The 19,957-nt window shown below is 38.1% G+C and overlaps 1 protein-coding gene across 3 annotated transcripts in view; it reads left to right on the top strand.

The window, feature by feature from the left end:
- ERCC6L2 (ERCC excision repair 6 like 2) overlaps window positions 1-18,622 on the top strand; it is a 145,944-nt gene extending 127,322 nt beyond the window's left edge. For all 3 annotated transcript variants that reach the window (XM_053577142.1, XM_053577146.1, XM_053577155.1), the window contains 2 exons: window positions 9,018-9,199; window positions 16,317-18,622. In XM_053577142.1, coding sequence (XP_053433117.1) covers window positions 9,018-9,199; window positions 16,317-17,286 — 1,152 coding nt within the window. In that variant the 3' untranslated portion in view covers window positions 17,287-18,622. The remainder of the gene's footprint in view (window positions 1-9,017; window positions 9,200-16,316) is intronic.
- The last annotated feature ends 1,335 nt before the right edge of the window (window positions 18,623-19,957 follow it).

The following is a 19,957-nucleotide window of genomic DNA, read 5'->3' as shown; positions in this document are numbered from 1 at the left end:
TAGCCTCCAACTCTTACTCTGGAACAATCCTCTAGAATCAGCCTCCCAAGTAGGTGGTACTACATGTTTGTATAAATGCCCAACACAATGGACCCTGTACACATGTGGAGCAATTTTATTAAAAACAGAAACAAGGAAATGATGCCCACTAACTCTCCACACATGGAAAGGCTCATTCTTCTCTCTGTACTCTCCACTCTCCTGTTGAGCCTAACTAAACACTGAGCTTTTGATTTCAGTATTGTATCTTCAGTTTTTAATTTCTGTTTAGCTCTCTGTATCTTTTATTTCTTTGCTGAGATTTCCAATTTTTATTTATTTCAACATGTGTGTAATTACTTGTTGAAGCATTTTTAGGATGACTGCTTGAAAAGCTATGTTATATAATTTGGTCATCTCTATCATCTGGGTGTTGTCCTATAGTGATTATTTTTTAGGCTCTTTCTGGTTCTTGGTATCACAGATGGTTTTTGATTGCAACATGAACATTTGGGGTATTATGTTACCCAACTCTGAATCTTTTTTTTTTTTTCTGAAGTAGTAAAAATGATTAATTTTATTAAACCTCAACCTCCAGGTAAAAGTCTTTTTAGTATTCTATATGACAAACATGAAGTATACATAATAAAATTCTTCATACTAAAGATTGAAAAAAATCTATAACTTATTTTGCAGTTGAGCCTTTCAATAAATAACTGTTGTTTCAGTGGAAATAATGCATCTTGCCTTAACTCTAATGCCATGTAATACAGAGAATGCACTTATAGCTCAAAGCGTAAAGAAAGAGTCTTTATTAGAGTTCATTTGAATGTTTCATACTTTTGATCTAAATGAAGATAAGAAACTTTTCTGCTATAACAAATATAAATCTAAAACTTTATCTTAAGAAGTATTTCTGTACAGAATTACAGATAGTTATTAGGTCTAAGGTGGATTCTTTTTGGCTAGTATGGAAGAAGAAATTTTTCCCTATAAAGATTCCTCTTATGTATTATAATCCTTATGTACAGGCATACCTCATTTTTACTGTACTTTGCAGATATTGCCAAATGAAGGTTTATGGCAACCCTGCTTCAAGCAAATCTATTGGCACCATTTTCCAACAGCATGTGTTTATTTTGTGTCTGTCACACATTTTGATAATTCTTGCAATATTTCAAACTTTTTTATTATTATCATATCTGTTATGGTGATCTGTTATCAGTGTTCTTTGATATTGTAATTGTTTGGGGTCACCAGCCACACCCACATGAGATAGCAAGCTTAGAAATACTGTGTGTGTTCTGACTGCTGTATTGACTGGCCATTTCCTATCTCTTTTTCTCTCCTCAAGCTTCCCTATTCCCTGAGACACAGCAATATTAAAATTAGGCTAATTAATAACTACAATGGCATTTAAGTATTTAAGTGAAAGGAAGAGTCTTGTCTCTCTCTTTCATTCAAAAGGTAGAAATGGAAAAAAAAAATGCTAGAAATGATTAAGCTTAGTGAGAAAGGCATTTTGAAAGCCAAGCCTATGCCAAACAGTTAGCCAAGTTGTGAGTGCGAAGTTAAAAGTACTACTCCAATTAACACACAAATGATGTAAAGAAAAAAAGAAAAAAGAAAAAGAATCGTATTACTGATGAGGAGAAACTGCTAGTGGTCTGGATAGAAGATCAAACCAGCCATAACATTCCCATAAGCCAAAGTCTATTGCACAGCAAAGCCCTAATTCTCTTCAATTCTGTGAAGGCCGGGAGAGGTAGGAAGCAGCAAAAGAAAAGTTGGAAGCTATCGGAAGGTGGTCCATGAAGCTTATGAGAAGCCAGCTCCATAACATAAAAGTGGAAGGTGATGTAGAAAGTGCTGATATAGAATATATAGCAGGCTATCCAGAAGATCTAGCTGAGGTAATTGATGAAGGTAACAGATTTTCAGTATAGATGAAACAGCCTTATATATTTGAAGAAGATCAATTCTAGGACTTGCATAGCTAGAGAAAAGTAAATGCCAGGCTTCAAAGGACAGACCATATCTCTTATTAAGGGCTAATGAAGCTGGTGACTTTAAGTGGAGCCAGTGCTCCTTTACCATTTTGAAATTCCTAAGGCCCTTAAGGATTATGCTGAGTCTACTCTGCCTGGGCTCTATAAATGGAACAACAAAGCCTGGAGAACAGCACATCTGTTTACAGCATGGTTTACTCAATATTTAAACCCATTGTTGAGACCTGCTGCTCAGAAAAAATGTGTCTTTCAAAACATTACTGCTCGTTGACAATGCCTCTAATCATCCAGAGCTCTAATGAAGATGTACAACGTTGTGTTCATGCCTACTAACACAGTATCCATTCAGCAGTCTATGAGTCAGGAGTAATTTTGACTTTTAAGTCCTGTTTACGAAATGTTGGTCTGGGCATATTTGTGTGCATCTGTAGTCCCAGCTACTAGTGAGGCTGAGGCAGGAGAGTCACTTAAGCCCAGAAATTCCAAGCAGGTCTGGGCAACATAATGAGACTCCATCTCTAAAAAATAACAATAATAAAAATAAATACATTTCCTAAGGCTATAACTGCCATAGATAGTGATTCTTCCTAATTGATCTGGGCAAAGTAAACTGAAACTCTACTGGAAAGGGATTCACCATTCTAGATGCCATTAAGAACATTCATGATTAATGGGAGGAGATCAAAATACCAGCATTAACAGGTATTTGGAAGAAGTTGAGTCCAACCTTCATGGATGACTTTGGAGACTTCACTTGAAGAAGTAATTGCAGATATGGTAGAAATAGCTAGAGAACTAGAATTAGAAGTAAAGCTGGAGGATGTGACTGAATTGTTGTAATCTCATGATAAAATTTTAATAGGTGCTGAGTTGCTGCTTTTTTTTTTTATTAAGTCATTTGTACATAGATCATAAATACATTTATGCCATGATGGGATTCAGTGTGTTGATTATTTGTACAAATTGGAGTGTTTACATCCTGCCAATCAACATAGCCTTCACCTCATTTACCCGAGTTGCTTCTTATGGATGAGCAAAGAAAGTGATTTCCTGAGATGAAATCTACTCTACCCTGGTGAAGATGCTACGAACATTGTTGAAATGACAACCAAGGATTCAGAATGTTGACTTAGAAAATAAAGCAATGGCATAATGTATTGCACACCTAATAGCATACAGTGTAGCGTAACTGTTATATGTACTAAGAAAGCAAAAAAAATGGTGACTTTATTTGAAAGAATTGACTCTAATTTTGAAAGAAGTTCTATTGTAAACTTTGAGAGAAGTTCTATTGTAAACAGTGAAAGCATTTTCATTGGTAAAATGCTATGGAACAACATCATATACTATAAAGAAGTCTTTCATGAAAGGAAGAGTCAATGAATGCAGAAGACTTTACTGTTAAGAAATTTTTTTTCAGGTAATTATAAATGTGTTCTTTTTTTTAAATTAAATCATAGCTGTGTACATTAATGCAATCATGGGATACCATGTGCTGGTTTTATGTACAATTTGAAATATTTTCATCACACTGGTTAACATAGCCTTTCTGGCTTTTTCTTAGTTATTGTGTTAAAACATTTATAATCTACATTTAGTAAGTTTCACATATACCCTTGTAAGATGCACCAATTACCCTCCCTCTACCCATCCTCTCTTCTCCCCTCCCCTCCCCTTCCCCTTTCCCTATATTCTTAGGCTATAATTGGGTTATAGCCTTCATATGAAAGCTATAAATTAGTTTCATAGTAGGGCTGAGTACATTGGATACTTTTTCTTCCATTCTTGAGATACTTTGCTAAGAAGAATGTTCCAGCTCCATCCATGTAAATATAAAAGAGGTAAAGTCTCCATCTTTCTTTAAGGCTGCATAATATTCCATGGTGTACATATACCACAATTTATTAATCTACCCATGGGTCGATGGGCACTTGTTAAAAAAGTTTAGGGGTAGCGACTGTGGCTCAAGGGGGTGGGGCGCCGGCCCCATATGCCGGAGGTGGTGGGTTCAGGCCCAGCCCTGGCCAAAAACTGCAAAAAAAAAAAAAAAAAAAAGAAATTGCCACAACCACTCCAGCCTTTAGCAGCCACCACCCTGATCAGTCTCAGCTGTCAGGAGGAAGGCAAGACCCTCTTCCAGCAAAACAGATGGTTGTTGGCAGTTCTTTAGCAATGATTATTTTAACTTTAGGATATTTACATTGTTTTTGTAATGCTATATTGCACATCTAATAGACTTTCATTACTTCCGTCTTCTTTAGTGCTGCCGCTTTATAGTGTTGTCTAAGTGTCATGACTTCACTCCGGTGACATAAATGGTAATGAACAAGTTTGAGTCCAGTTCACAGGCCTTGTACTTTGTAATAAGAAATTACAATTGTTGTATAACAGTTGCATGACAGCATTATTAATCTTGTAAATTGTGAAGCATTGACTATGCTATTTTACTATAAAATAGTGAAAACAACTTGTCTAACAAGAGCACCAGAAACCAGGATGCTTATAAATTAAAATGGATGTTTCTGAAAGAACAAGAATATTTGAAAACTATGCAAATGGTGCTGCTATTTTTATAACAGTAGGGTTTTTTAAAACTCTTCCTATCCACACATACTTTAAAAAATGTGATGAAAATCATAGGCTCTTTTATGTGAAAAATGTGTTAATGTTCACATATATATACTCCTGCAAATACCACTTCAGGGAATTCATAAACACTCCTTTCTGAAGTCTGTGAAACCAATCTACACAACCACTGGAAGGTCAGCGGACCCAGGAAAAGACCCTCACACTCCTCCCACCCCCATGGAAAGCAAAATTAATGCCCCCCCCATCAAGATATTTATGTATTAATATTATACCAATCCCTGGAACCTATGCATACATTACCTTACCTAGTGAAAGTATTAAGGTTGTAGGTGCAATTAAGGTTGAACCAGCTTACCTTGAGATGGGCTAGATGGATGAATGCAACTAGAATACTAATCACCTGAACAAGAAGATCCTTCTATCCTGGATTATCTGAATGGGCCCTGTCTAGTCACATTAATTATTCAAAACAAAGAACCTCTCCTGGCTGTGGTAAAAGGTGATGTGACTATGAAAGAAAGGCTAGGGAAGAAGGATAGCTGGCTTGTGAGGGAGACCACAAGACGTGGATTATGTCCTAGAGGGCAGCTTCTAGGACAGCGGTTCTCAACCTGTGGGTCGCGACCCCTTTGGACTGTATTAAAGGTGCGTGGCATTAGGAAGGTCGAGAACCACTGTTCTAGGAGCAGCTGGAAAAACAAGGAAATTGATTTTCCCCCAGAGCTCCATAAAGAAATGCAGCCCTGCCAACCCATTGCATTTAGCTCAGTGAGACCCACACCATACTTCTGACCTACAGAAATGTAATGAATTTATATTGTTTTATTCCACTAATTTTTTGATAATTTGTTATGGTAACAATAGGAAACTAATAACAACACACTGCTCCCTAACCTATATATTTAACCTTTAGCTTAAAGCTTTAACCTTTAAAGGTTAAGTGTAGCTATGCATTTAACTTTTAGGCTTTTGTTCAAAATATGCCTAGGCAGGCATATTGATTCCTAAAATCTTTTATTATAACCAGACTACATATAAAATTTTGTTTCACACCCTTATTTTTTTAAAGTACTGAAGTTCCCTACTAAAATAGCAATATAAAACTACATAAATTTTCTTAAATAAAAAATAAAATATTCAGCCCATATGAGAGATGAATGATTTTCCTTTCATTATTACCTAAAAGTATCACATCTTAAAATGTGGATTATTGAGCAGAAATTAAAGATCCACAAGTCTGATAGCTATGTTTACAAAAGCTGGATTTTGCTGAAGAATTCATAAAACTAATTGAAGAAAAATGTGTCTATACAAAATGTGAGCTTTGTAATGCTGCCAGAGTCAGAAAGACCTGGAGTAATCATGCTAATATTTGAAGATTGCCATTTCCTGGCATGATTTCTCCATAGCTTCAGAAATTGCCAAATATGAGGACAGAGTGTTCTTGGTTGGTCCAATTCCTGCTTACTCCCTTGGCTTTCATGTGAGCATTACCACCTCTCTTCATAATAATGAATAATTATTTCTTGGTGAGATAATTATCTGGGATGATAAGCCTTTTTATTAGGACCTTTTAATGTTCATCTTCTTTTATGATGGAAAATAAATGCATACAATCCCTTTTAGACTTTAAAGTCTAAAATCCCTTTAACTTTAAAGATGAACATGTTTTGCTCTTTATTAATAATATCTTAAGATAAAATTTAAAAAATTATGTTTGTAAGAAAGCTACTTTGAACATCACTGATAGATCCAACACCCTGGTTTTGTGTTTATTTATCTGAGCCACAGTAGCTTTTGAATATGGCAGTTTATTTTCATTAGAAAAGATTTGGCACTAAAGAATATACAGTTGTTTGTCAATTTCAATAAAATGAATCTGAATATAAATTAAAGAAATATAATGTCTCGTAAGAAAAATGCTAAATGTGCTGTATTTTTTTAAATGGGCTTATCAGTTTTAAATCTTTTAAGGCCAGGGGCCTTTTTGTATATATAATTATCTTTGTATTTCAAATGCAAAGCATGCATATCATGGTGGCGGGAACATAACAAGTGCTCAGTAAATATTTGTGGAATGAAAAGCCTTTACCTGCCCATGTTCAGTGAATGCATGCTACTTCAATCCTATTAAACTTCTATCAAAAAATAATTACATCATCAGCAAGAGGCTGTCTCTAAAATACTCTAATATCTCTGTACATCTGAAAATGTCTTATATGATAGTTTAACTGGGTATAGAATTCTAGCTTGACAGAATATTTTTCTCCATGTTGAAGATACTATCCCATTATCTATTCTGGTGGTAATGATGTTAATAAGACTTCTGATTTTACTTTGTCATTTCTTTATAGGCCATCTTGTCCTTTCTTTCTGTAGTTTTTAAGGTATACACTTTATCTGTGATATAACAAAATACAGATTTATTTTCATTTTTCCCACTAGGGATTCTTTCCCCTTTCTCATTCCTGCCTTCTCCAGTTCCCTACCATTAACTTTTCCATTTTCTCTTTTCTCTCCTTCTAGCATTGTAGAAATTTTAGTTTTTCGCCATGTCTTCTGTCTTACTTTCTCTTTTCTTTTTTTAAAAAAAAATCAGCACTGCATTCAGAGTAATTTTATTCTTCCAGTTTATCGATTATCATAGGCTTTAGTCTACTACTAAATCCATATTTTGAGTTTATTTCTTTCTCTATTTTTTGTTTCAAAACTATTTTTCATTTTCAAAGTTTGTCATTGTTCTTTCTCAAATCTGCCTATGTTTTTACTCGTGGATTCTATTTTTTCCTTTATCTTTCTGCACATGCTACTGATTTAAAGTCTCTTTCAGATTGCTTTATTATAATTTCTATGATACGAACTCTCATATTTGTTACATCTATTCACCTTCATGGTGGTGGATTTTATATGTTCTTTATATTTTTGACCATACTCCTCTTTTTCCCCTCCATTGAAATCACAAGAATTCTCTGGATTGCGAAAGTCTCTCGCCGTATGTTTTTTTTTTTTTTTTTTTTGTAGAGACAAGAGTCTCACTTTATGGCCCTTGGTAGAGTGCCGTGGCATCACACAGCTCACAGCAACCTCCAGCTCCTGGGCTTAAGCGATTCTCTTGCCTCAGCCTCCCGAGTAGCTGGGACTACAGGTGCCCGCCATAGCACCCGGCTATTTTTTTGTTGCAGTTTGGCCGGGGCTGGGTTTGAACCCGCCACCCTCAGCATATGGGGCCGGCGCCCTACTCACTGAGCCACAGGCGCCGCCCTCGTCGTATGTTTTTATATTCACCCCTCATTAAGATCTATGGTTTTCACTGGTCCTGGGCCAATATTTTATGTTGATTTTCAGCTTAGATTTTCCATACCACCGGGTGGCACAAAATCAGATTCGACAAATAACACAGGCTGGGCATTCCATTTTGTCACCAGTGATTCAGAGTAAGAAAATAGCCTGCTTCTAGCCTGTGTCCCCATTTTGGGCTTTCCTAGATTTAATTTGTAAATTGGATATCTTATTCATTGCTCTTGTGTTTGTTTGTTTCTTTGTTGTTTAATGCAGGAAGTTAAATCATTGCTATCTCCTTTCCACACATGGTGTCCTGCAGGCAATAACTTCAGACCCTGCCCATAGGGGCTGCTGAGTTTCAGGTCCCACTCGCCACTGTGTTACTTTGTTTGGGGTACCTAGAGATTCTGTTTCCTCATTTTTTAGCTCAAATGTAATTTTGTTGTTGTTATTCTTAAATTGTATCCAATATTCTCTTTTTGGAATAGGATGAAAGTTTATACTGTTCACACCATACCATCTTGTCAAGAAAACTGGAACATTATTATAGTTTAAAATTATTTCCTTAACACACTGTCAGTAACAATTTGTGTTAAGTAAACAATCCATAGTCCATAAAGTATGATTCTATCTATAATTCTATCTATAGTTAACATCTTAAAAATCACTAAATATTCTTGCAATCCAGTGGTGGATACAATACAAGATTTATGAAAATAGTTTCTTATTTATGTAATTATGATGTAAAACTTATTTTATATTTGCTTATGTAAAATTAAATAACTGAAAGACTGCTCAGTAATTTTGAGAGAAATAACTGAATTTTAAAATTTTGGCTTTTCCATTTTTATGTCATCATTAATTTTTATCCTCTTTGGGGGTATTAAATTACTAGATATCAGCAAGTGTATCAGTATGCCCATAGCCATGAAATGGAAATATCATATTATTGATATTTATTTATTATCTTAGAGATATAAAAATATATTCTCTGTATTACCTTTTTAAAGCTCGAGATTAACATCTTCTGGCAATGATACCAGTTGCCAGTTGGTCTACTTCATCAAAAAAAGTATTGTGAAAAAATAAAAGTCTCCTTACTTGACCAAAAATGACTATTTTTTCAGACACAGCTTTTGTTTCCTTCCCTTTCTTCAGACATACAAAGAAAAAGCAAATGCAGATACATCAACATATACAACAAAAGACCAACAACCAAGTGAAGGAAACATTTCATTTCCTCTTTACATTTCAAAGCCTGTAAGCCAGAAGAAGAAAAAAGTGTTCCGAACAGACCAGACCACCTTCATCATTGGAGAAACACCAAAAGGAATCCGGAGGTATGTCATCTGTAACAACACTAGACTTCAAAATAAATCTCAAAGGAAATATAGCTCCTTCATAAAATATACAAATTATTTGACTTATAACCATACCCAGCATTTGAATATTTCAGAAAAATCTGAATTTAAAAGACAATTGCTGATATTTTCAATGTTAGAAGGCTAATCCCTGAACTGATTTTTAAAAAGAAATAATGTTAGATAGCAAAATGAAATACTTAAGGGCATATTCACTCAATCACGGAATATCTGTTGAGCCCCTAATATGTACCCAGGCATTATGCTTAGTGTTGAATATACAGCATACAGAACGGTAGACATAGAGCCTACAGCACAGAGGGATAGAGGTGGCCATTGAACCATAAAATTTTAAAAAGTAAAAACACTTACAAATAATTATACAATGGTGTGATAGAAGAAAAAAATGGACATGCTGGCTTAAAAGAGAATAATGGGATGGGGAGAGGGTGGAACCACCATTCTACTGGGTACTCAAGAAAGACCTCTGTACACACAGGTGGCATTTAAGTTGAGATCTGAAGGGTAACCATACAAAGGACCAGAGAAAAAGCATCTCTGAGAAGGGAAGAGGTTTGATGTGGTCAAGGAACTGAGCAAAGACTGGTAGACAGAGAGTAGCTTAAGATAAAGACAGATAAAGACTGGGCTTTCCAAAGCCATAGAGGCTATGGAAAGAGCTTGGATTTTGTTCTTAGTTCAGTGGAAAGCTTTGAAGAATGACATAATCTAATGTATGTTTTTAAAAGATTGTTCCGTCTTCCCTGTGGAAGACGGTAAAGTGGACTGGGGAGATAGAAAGAACTAGGTGGTGGTTTGCAGCAGAGTAGTCACCATGAGTGTGGAGCCAAATGGATGAATTCAATTTGGTGATGACTGGTTTGGGAAATAGATCAGGATTACTCCTAATTTTCTTTCTTGAGCATAGGTAGATTTACTGAGCAGGGAAAACTAGGAGGGAAACAAATTCATAGTAAAAGAAATCAGTAGTTCTCTTTTATGCATATTAAATTCCATAAAAATGTCAAATAGGTGATGGATATACTACTCCAGAACTGAGGATTGACGATTGAGGATTAAATTTGGGAGCCATCAGCATAGAATTTATAAATGTTTTTTAGAGCCATGGGACTGTGGGGGAGCCTAGGAACAGAGCATAGAAAGGAGAGGAGAGCTGCCAGGGTGGAGCTTGGAGGCAGCAAATATCAGTAGAGTGGTCTGCAGAATAGGAGGCTCAGTAGGGGGTCCTAAAGGCCAAGAGAAGTAAGAATTTCAAAAAAGAGTGTTTAACTTTATCAAATGCTGCAGAGAGCCAGACCAGAGAAGATGAGAGGTGGCAGCAGAGCTCGCTGGGTACCTTGGCAGGAGCAGTCTAAGAAGTAGTGGCAGATGCTGGCGTGCAATGGGCCAGAGGTGGTAGGGAGACCCTGTGGTGGCCCTGTAAGTTTGAGTGTGAAAAGTAGCAGTAGCTAGAGGGCCTTGTAGGGCCAAGGGTAGGTTTCTTTTTTGTTTTCTTTTCTTTTTTTTAAGTTGAGAAGATAATACAACCTATTTGTCTGTTGGGGGAAAAGACTAATGGGAAAAAAAAGATCATGCCAGAGAGGTGATCATAGAAAGAGTAAATGAAGTCAGGAGAGGCCAGTACCCAGACCCCGGGCCAAGGCCTGGCTGCGGAGAGGCATCAGGAGAGAAGGACCCAGACCCCGGGCCAAAGCCTGGCTGCGGAGAGGCATCAGGAGAGAAGGATCCAGACCACAGGCCAAGGCCTGGCCTCGGAGAGGCATCAGGAGAGGCCAGTACCTGGACCACGGGCCAAGGTCTGGCCACAGAGAGGCATCAGGAAAGAAGGACCCAGACCCCAGACCAAGGCCTGGCTGCAGAGAGGCATCAGGAGAGAAGGACCCAGACCCCAGGCCAAGGCCTGGCCGCGGAGAGGCATCAGGAGAGAAGGACCCAGACCCCGGGACAAGGCCTGGCCACTGAGAGGCATCAGGAGAGAAGGACCCAGACCCCGGGACAAGGCCTGGCCACTGAGAGGCATCAGGAGAGAAGGACCCAGACTCCTGGCCACGGAGAGGCATCAGGAGAGGCCAGTACCCGGACCATGGGCCAAGGTCTGGCTGCGGAGAGGCATCAGAAGAGAAGGGGCCAGCATGAGCATAGATACACTGACTTTTTTTAATGAATTGATAATGAAAGCCATCATTTCAGAAGAAGAGAGATTTAGGGAGAGAAATACTATGAAATAAACCATTTATAAAGTAGAAAAGCAAGATTAGTGGGACTAGAATTACTGGGTGATGTTAAGTGTTTGAGAGTAATTTCAAGAAAACTATCTGTTCAGTTATGCACATTTTATTCAGCAAGCCCCAATTGCTCTGTTGCAGACACAGAATAGGAAGATAGCTGGATTTTACCAGAGATTAGAATGGAGGGGGAGAGAAGCTGATTGATGTTTATAAAGGAATGATTGTAAAGTCAAACCTGAGATGGACAGAGGACAGGTCATAGATGGTAAGAAAGCAGGAGAGTCAGTGAACTGGATGACTTCATGAGGTCTCTAGCGTATTACAGCTTTGCTGTCATGGGCAGTAATTGAGCCGCTGAGCTGGAGCATGAGATGACTGAATTCAGGATGTGAGATGGAGGTTGTGCAGTTGATGGTAAAGGCACTAGCAGTATATAACCTTGGAATTGAGATGAGTCTTTGGAGGTAAGGTAAAGAAAGTGGTGAGCCAGGTGTTGAGGGAAACATCCACGTGGATATTGATGTTACCAAGGACGATGGCAGGAGTCGAGGTTGGTAGCAAGATGAATCCAGGCTCTTAAGTGTTCAGTCACTGGCAGGAAGCAACTAAGGGGTCAGCTAACAAGATGGAGGAGAGAACAGTTATCCAGACAGCATAAATCTTAAAGAGGGGAAGAAGTTTTCTGAGAAAATAGCGGTCTGGAAACAGCAATGTGAAGTACAGACCCTGAAGTGAGAGCCGTGAGATGTAGGAGCACTGCCTGGTGAGGGCTGCGTGGGAGGAGGCACGGCCATCAGGGCACAGAGGACCATTCAGGGTAGAAATGGGGGGCACAGGGGAGTTGGTAGGAATGAGGAATGGTTCAGAAGGTTGGTGCTGGTTCTGTGGCCTCAAAATATTTCCCTCAGGGGTTTGGCAACTTTTAGGCAACGTGTCCTACAGCTACCTCGGAAAGGGTTGATGCCTCAGGTCCTCCGGGCACTGGCGTAGCAGGCTGGAGTGTGGCTGTCAGCTGCAGGTGGTTTGCACAGAAAGCTGAACCTCCCATACTGCTACTGCCACACAGAGCATCTCCCCCTGAATGAAGCTACAACAATGATCTTTACAGGGGGTGCCTTTCCACTTTAGGCAATTATTTCGCCAAGAGGCCAACCATATACATTTTAACAGTCTTGAGGAACACGTGTATTTTCATCCTCTTTAACAACCCAACTTGAAAAAAAGTATTAACAATTAGTTTTTGTCTTCCTTCCCTTTTTTGTCTACCTGCCTAGCATGCGCCACTTAGGCCTATGCTAAGTAAAAGGGTGAAGGATGTCTGACATTAGGATGCCAGAATCTGAACTCTGCACAATGTCCAAACTGCTGACACCCCCTCTCTCCGCTAACCATTCTGGTCAATCAGAATCAAGACCATTCCACCTTGCAGCCACACGATCATCTGAATGAAGTATCTGGTCCTACCTTTTCCACAGGAAGCTTAGGCATCAAGGTGATTTTAGCTGTGTTCCACTCCAGTTCCTCCAGATAAAGGGCGAGGGTTTTGAATTTTATCCATGAAACATAACTACTTTTTATATACTTGCTAAAAGATGTCGCCATAGTTGACCTAATTTTCATAGATGAGACATGCACCACATGCATGTGTCAATACAGTAGCCTTAGTTCCTTATGTCGACCAACTCTGTATATTAACCGGTTTGTTACAGTCCTTTGGGTGATCATCTTATAGGGGTTCTACTGTATTTGGTTTCCCTCCCCACCCCTTTTCCCGAAGTGGCTTGTAAGATTCTTATTTATTAATTTTTCCTCACAAAGTGGCTAGCTTATGCCCCCTAGTTGTACCTAGCATATTCTTAAATTCTTTTTTTGTTTGTTTTTTATTAATATTAAATTATAGCTGTATACATTAATGTGATCGTGGGGCACCATACACTGGTTTTATAAACAGTTTGACTGCGGTGCATCTTACAAGGGTACATGTGAAACTTAGTAAATGTAGAATATAATTGTCTTAACACAATAACTAAGAAAATGCCTGGAAGGCTATGTTAACCAATGTGATGAAAATATTCTTAAATTCTTAAAGTTTTTTTGAAAACCCAGAGTTAGGAAAGTGAATTTGAGGCAAAAATAAAATGACTGATAATCATAACTTATCTAGTAAGGGGCAACCATATGGCATGATTGACTGGTAGGAAGTTAGAAACAGCTCTCTTCCCAGAGGTAAGAGACCACAGGGTCATAGGTGAGATCATGGTTTCAGGACAACAGAGGTGAAGTTACTTTGGCAGCTGCTGAGACACCACCAAGTTTTGCATAAATAGAAGTCATCAGCTTGTAACTTTGCCAATCACTTCATCTTTACAAGAACAAACAATTACTAAAAAGGCCATGAAAATGGATTTGGAGATGATTAATAAACAAAATAATAACTCATTACTTCATGTGAAGTGAAAACTAGGACCTTTTAAGAGCATGCTTATTGCTTTCCAACAAGAATATTGGCAATTTCCAGGACAGAAATTTGGAAGCCTATATTTGTGTTATTAAATATGCTGTTAAGAGATGAGAATAGTTATCAATCAAGCATGGGTAGCATTTGGAAGTTAACAAGACAATGTTAACAAGAAGCCGTGGTGCTCATCTGAAGCCACAAAAGGAAGTCATGAGCTACATTACAGACTGCCACTAACATCAAAATAAACTTTATGTAACCTGGTCTAGGTGGCAAAAATGAAAGTGGCATTAAAGCACTTACTTACATACATTAAAAATAAATCATTGTTTTACCCTAAGGATTTTCTTATGATAGGATAAAATTCAAACTTCTGAATTTGGCATACAGACCCCTTATGATTTTCAGCCTCTTCCTTGGCATTTTCTCCTACACCACCCCCCATCCTTACCCCCTGCACCAGGCCCTCTTGGAACTGGGCCTGTGAGCCCTGCTTATCCCTGGAAGGCTTCCTTGCGCATCATTACCTGACTGACTTGACATGACATGACGGCACAGAAGCCTTCCCTACCCACCTTGCCCACCACCAGTCACTGGTGCAGGTGCCCCTTCTGTGAGCACCAGTAGGGCCCCATATTTACTTCATGGTAAATTTACATCTTGGGATTTATCTTTTTTATTTAATCAAACTATTCTGTAACAGTTTAATTTTTACAAATTTTCTCCCCATACTGAACTGTAAATTCTTTAAGAATTTACAGGGTCTTGTTTGTTACTGGATTTTTCTACCTAGTATAAACTAGGGTTCCATGATATTTGTTGATGAATAAATTAATGTTTTAAGGAACTATTATATACAGTACAAACATAATTCAAAAACTTTCAGACTTTTAATCATGTGCTACAACACTATCTATGGCTTTTGTTTAAAAGAGTACTTACAGGCGGCGCCTGTGGCTCAGTGAGTAGGGCACCGGCCCCATATGCCAAGGGTGGCGGGTTCAAGCCCAGCCCCGGCCAAACTGCAACAAAAAATAGCCGGGCGTTGTGGCGGGCGCCTATAGTCCCAGCTGCTTGGGAGGCTGAGGCAAGAGAATCGCGTAAGCCCAAGAGTTAGAGGTTGCTGTGAGCTGTGTGACGCCATGGCACTCTACCCGAGGGCAGTACAGTGAGACTCTGTCTCTACAAAAAAAAAAAAAAAAAAGAGAGTACTTACAAACAATTAGGCTTTCTGACTCATGGCCTAAACTCAACATCAGCAAAACAATACCCTTGTCTCTTATTCTGCTTGGGCTGCCATAACAAAGTATTATAGATTGGGTGGCTTAAACAACAGAAATGTATTTCTCACAGTTCTAGAGGTTGGGAAGTCCAACATCAAGGTGTTAACTGATTTGGTTTCTCTTCCTGGCTTGCAGACGGCCACCTTTTCCTTGTGTCCTCACATGGCAGAGGGACTAAGGGGGTGGGATGGAGTTGAAAGTGACTGCCAGCTTTCTGGCATCTCTTCTTATGAGGACACTAATCCTATCGGATTAGGTACCTGCCCTGGTGATCTCATGTAACCTTAATTACTTCCTAAAGGCCCTATCTCCAGATGCTGTCACATTGTGTATTAGGGCTTCAACATAATTGTTGGGAGTCACAGTCAGTCTATAGCACCCTTAACAGGGGAAAAGAGCAGAGCTTATTGCTCAGGGTCCCTGAACAATCCTTCTGCCCCTGTCTTAGCAAGGTTCCAGAAGGCCTGTTTCCTCATATGTGCATACTATAGCTTTTATTAATATCTTAAGCCTGCAACTCCTTTCTTCAAATAGCATCTCACTTCTTGGTTTAGTTGTCTATATTGAAGTTAGACAAATTGGGGGAAAGAAAAAAAATCTGGGTTTATCAGTTTAGAACTTCCCCTGAGGCTTATGAAATTTCTGTTGTATTTGTGAAAGAAGAGAAGAAGGAAAAGGAATGTTCTTTCTTAATTTTTCAGAATTTTTTCTATTCACTAAGACCCTTGATAATTTTATTTCTTGGGATTTGAGTACAATATAGATTTTCAAGTACATATCACGTAAATTTACCATTCTCCTATCATTCATAAATCGGCTCTCGGGAGGAGTAGCATGCTAGGCTTATAATTCCCAGGAATTACCTAATAGTATAAATCTAAATAACATAAAAAGCTGGTGATTTCATGAGCTAAAATACCTTTTTCAGTAGCATAAGGAAAGATACCACATCCTATAGGATAAAATACATTTTCATTATGGAATTAAACAGAGATATAATAAAGGAACAAGATTACATTGCTTGCCTCTACATTTCCTGTTACTGATGAAGAATTCTTTAAAATTTTAATAAGAATAACCGTTGCTTTTATTCATTAAAACTTTAGGAAACAGTTTGAAGAAATGGCCTCTTACTTTAATTCATCTTCTATAAAGGAATTTGCTAAGCATATAACTAATGCCACATCAGAAGAACGACAGAAAATGCTAAGAGAATTTTATGCTTCTCTATATCCAGAGGTAAAAGAATTTTTTGTGGATTCTGCTTCAGAATTCATCAGTTCTTCCTATCAGGAAGAAAAGACAGTCAGGAAGAAATCTGAAAAAAGAGAATCTCTTATAAAAGAAGGGCTGTCAGATTCTGAAACTTTGTCATTTAAAGATTCTACCAACAAAATTGCTCAAATTTGTAGCCCAAGAATATATAAAGGAAAATCAAATAAGTTTCAAAGTCATGGTTCCTATAAGGAAGAGGTGTGTTCTAAAGAAGCAGAAACTAAGAAATCGCCTATTAGTTCTACCCAAGAGATTGACAATGGAAAAAACAAGGCATCCAAAGATAGTATATCCTGTTCCCCCAACAGTAAGTCTGAAGCACATGAGAGAGAGTTAGAAAACACCAGGAAAGACCAACAGGACCTCAGAAGAACAAGCATTTCAAGAAACACACCCCTTTTCAAATTGGAAAACAAAAAGATAGAAAATCCAGTATTAGAAAACACTTCCGTGGTAGGCTTACTCGGCGACACTTCTATTCTTGATGACCTCTTTAAAAGTCATGGGAACAGTGCCACACAACTACCAAAGAAAGTTCTTTCAGAGCCCATGGAAAAAGCAAAACGGAGACCAAAAGACTTCTGGGACATCTTGAATGAGCAGAATGATGACAGTCTTAGCAAACTCACCGACTTGACAGTAATAGAGACTTTGTGTGAAAAAACACCCTTTGCTATATCCTCCAAAAGTAAAGATGAGCTAGAAACTTCTCTTTGGAAATCAAATGAGAAATTTTTGTGGAAGAAATTTAACTCAAGTGATTCAGATGAAAACCTAACCAATACACAGAGTGATCTATAACATGTGAGTGAATTACTACACCAATGAGCCATCACTGTGTACAGCACTCTATTCTGCACTAATTATATTATCTCGAAGACAGTTGTCAACTTGTACTTTTTATTAAATTCTTGCTTTAGAGTTTTTTTTAAAGTCTAAGATATGTATTTGGGGTTTTTTGATATCTGATTTGATCTTTTAAAAATATGATTGCATTATGGTACAGACCTCTGTTATGAAATGGAAAATGGTCTAGATTTGTTATTAGGAGACCTGGGCTCTCTCTTACCGTAAATTATGCAACCTTAGATAAGTCACTTGCCCTGGTGTTCATCTTTTCCTAATATAAGAGAGGAATGGTTTCAACTAGATAAACATGTGTGCTTCAATTTTAAAAAGCTTTGGTTCACTCTTCCAAGTTCCCTTAGGTCATGGGCCAACTCCTGCCTATCCCCCAAACCAGGTACACATTGAGGTGTCTCTTTCTCATGAGCATTTGGAAAGCACTTAAGTATTTTCCTTTTTCCTCAGTATCAAGTTCTTTTATTACTAACTTATTTTAGATAAAAGTTACAACTAGTACTGAATATATGCTATTGCATTAAAATGGTTGGTCTTTTTCTAACAACTCAAAATAAAACTATTATGATTTAATCAATATAAATAAAGCTTTATATAATACTTTTGTATTTAAGTATGACGAAATGAGTAAATACTTGATTTTATTTTGAAACTGTTACATTTTGTTGGATTTATACAGTTTAAACTGGAATGTGCTGGTTGTTGAATTTATTTATTTAGAAGCACTCATTCAGCTCCTATGTTCTATGCTATGAGCTTCAACTTCACAGGTGAGGTACAGCTAGAGGTAAAAGAAAGGAAATCATGTCTGTAAAGGGTCATGTCTAAAGCCCCTGGCATCATGCCTGCACATTGTAGGCAGAGACCTGAGGCTTCTACTGACGCAGGTTCAAATGCGCAGTTGAACTTTCCCTCAGTTAAGCCTTCAGGGCTGTGATCGTTAGGAAGTGTCCATCCTGCAAATAGCACCAAGCCAGGAAATGGTTGTACTCAGAGATCACTGCTGTTGTATTGAGGAGAGAGAACTTTGAAGTACCCAGGATGTGGAGTCTCCTTGCTTAGAAGGGAAAGAAATAAAAATCTTTTCTCAAGGGACTGAAATCACCAAGAATGTTTTTTCTTTAGAACAATGTTTGGCTTTGGAGAACTGTGAAATGTATTTTATATCATGATGCAATATATATGTGTTCATACGTCAACATGATTGAAATAAAATGTTTATGAAATAATATTTACACTGAAGGCATGTAATACACTTTGACAGTTTGCCCTTCTAGGAGCGTGTGTGTGTTTTAATGCTCTCATATCCCACTAAATTGATTTCATGGCCCACTGAAGATCGGGAACCACAGTGTGAAAAACACCACTTTAGCTGACATAGAGTCATTTTTTGCTACCTGTAGCTGAGTTGTGAGATGCCACACTTTGCCACTGAGGTGCTTTCAATACAATGATTGCATGATATAGTCTGTGGTAGACCTGACTTAGGGATGTTTTTAGCCTGCCGTGTGAGCTATATGAAGAGCTCTGTTCAGTTAATGGATACTACTTCATTTCAGTTTGTATACTGGACAATATATTTCAGACATTTTAATAAAAGTACATCTTCCATAAAATAGCTTTTAACTTTTTTAGGTAGATGTGACCCAAGAATCACAAAATGATACATATATAAATATTAGCTCTATACTCTCCAAATAGAAATAAATCAAGTAAACTGTTACCAATGATAAAGAAACTTTTATCAGTGATAGTCAAAATGGGAGCAATTGCAAACCTAGAGTTTAAAACTGAGTTTTCAACAGTTGTCCATGAAACATTTATTACTATCGTGCAGGAGCAGTGTGCTGGGAAGAACACAGAGTTGGGTATGAAAAGGAGGTAGTCATGGAAAGATTTGGTTCAACCCTTGATCAATCTGAGAACAGACACTATGGAAGTTTGGCAGTAAGACTCCTTCCTACTCCCGCCCCACTGATGGTATGTCACCAAGTTCTGCCAACTAAATGGGTGGCCCTAGGCAAAACCCATCAGCCTCGGTTTTCCCGTTAAATTAGAGATGGACTGATTGGTTGTGTTCAAGCATTTTTTTTTTTTTAAGCAACTGGTCTATATCTTAATGAGAAACTCAGTTATTAAAGCAGTTAAAATAAAAGTTTGGTTGGTTCAAACAGCACCTCTGTGGCTCCATGGAGCATTAGTTTGAGTTTATTTTTTATTTATTTATTTTTTTATTTTTATTTTTTGTAGAGACAGAGTCCCACTTTATGGCCCTCGGTAGAGTGCCGTGGCATCACACAGCTCACAGCAACCTCCAACTCCTGGGCTTCAGCAATTCTCTTGCCTCAGCCTCCCGAGTAGCTGGGACTACAGGCGCCCGCCACAACGCCCGGCTATTTTTTGGTTGCAGTTCAGCCAGGGCCGGGTTTGAACCCGCCACCCTCGGTATATGGGGCCGGCGCCCTACAGACTGAGCCACAGGCGCCGCCCGGAGCATTAGTTTGAAATCACAGGGATGAGATCATTGCTAAGAAACCTTCCAACTTCAAGTTTCCATGATTGTACTTGCCATAATTTGTCTTTTTTACTTCTTTTTAAAGCAATGATAAAG

The sequence above is a fragment of the Nycticebus coucang genome, chromosome 2 (assembly GCF_027406575.1).
Source record: "Nycticebus coucang isolate mNycCou1 chromosome 2, mNycCou1.pri, whole genome shotgun sequence".
NCBI classification, from domain to species: Eukaryota; Metazoa; Chordata; class Mammalia; order Primates; family Lorisidae; genus Nycticebus; species Nycticebus coucang.
This window is presented reverse-complemented; position numbering and strand designations above follow the sequence as displayed.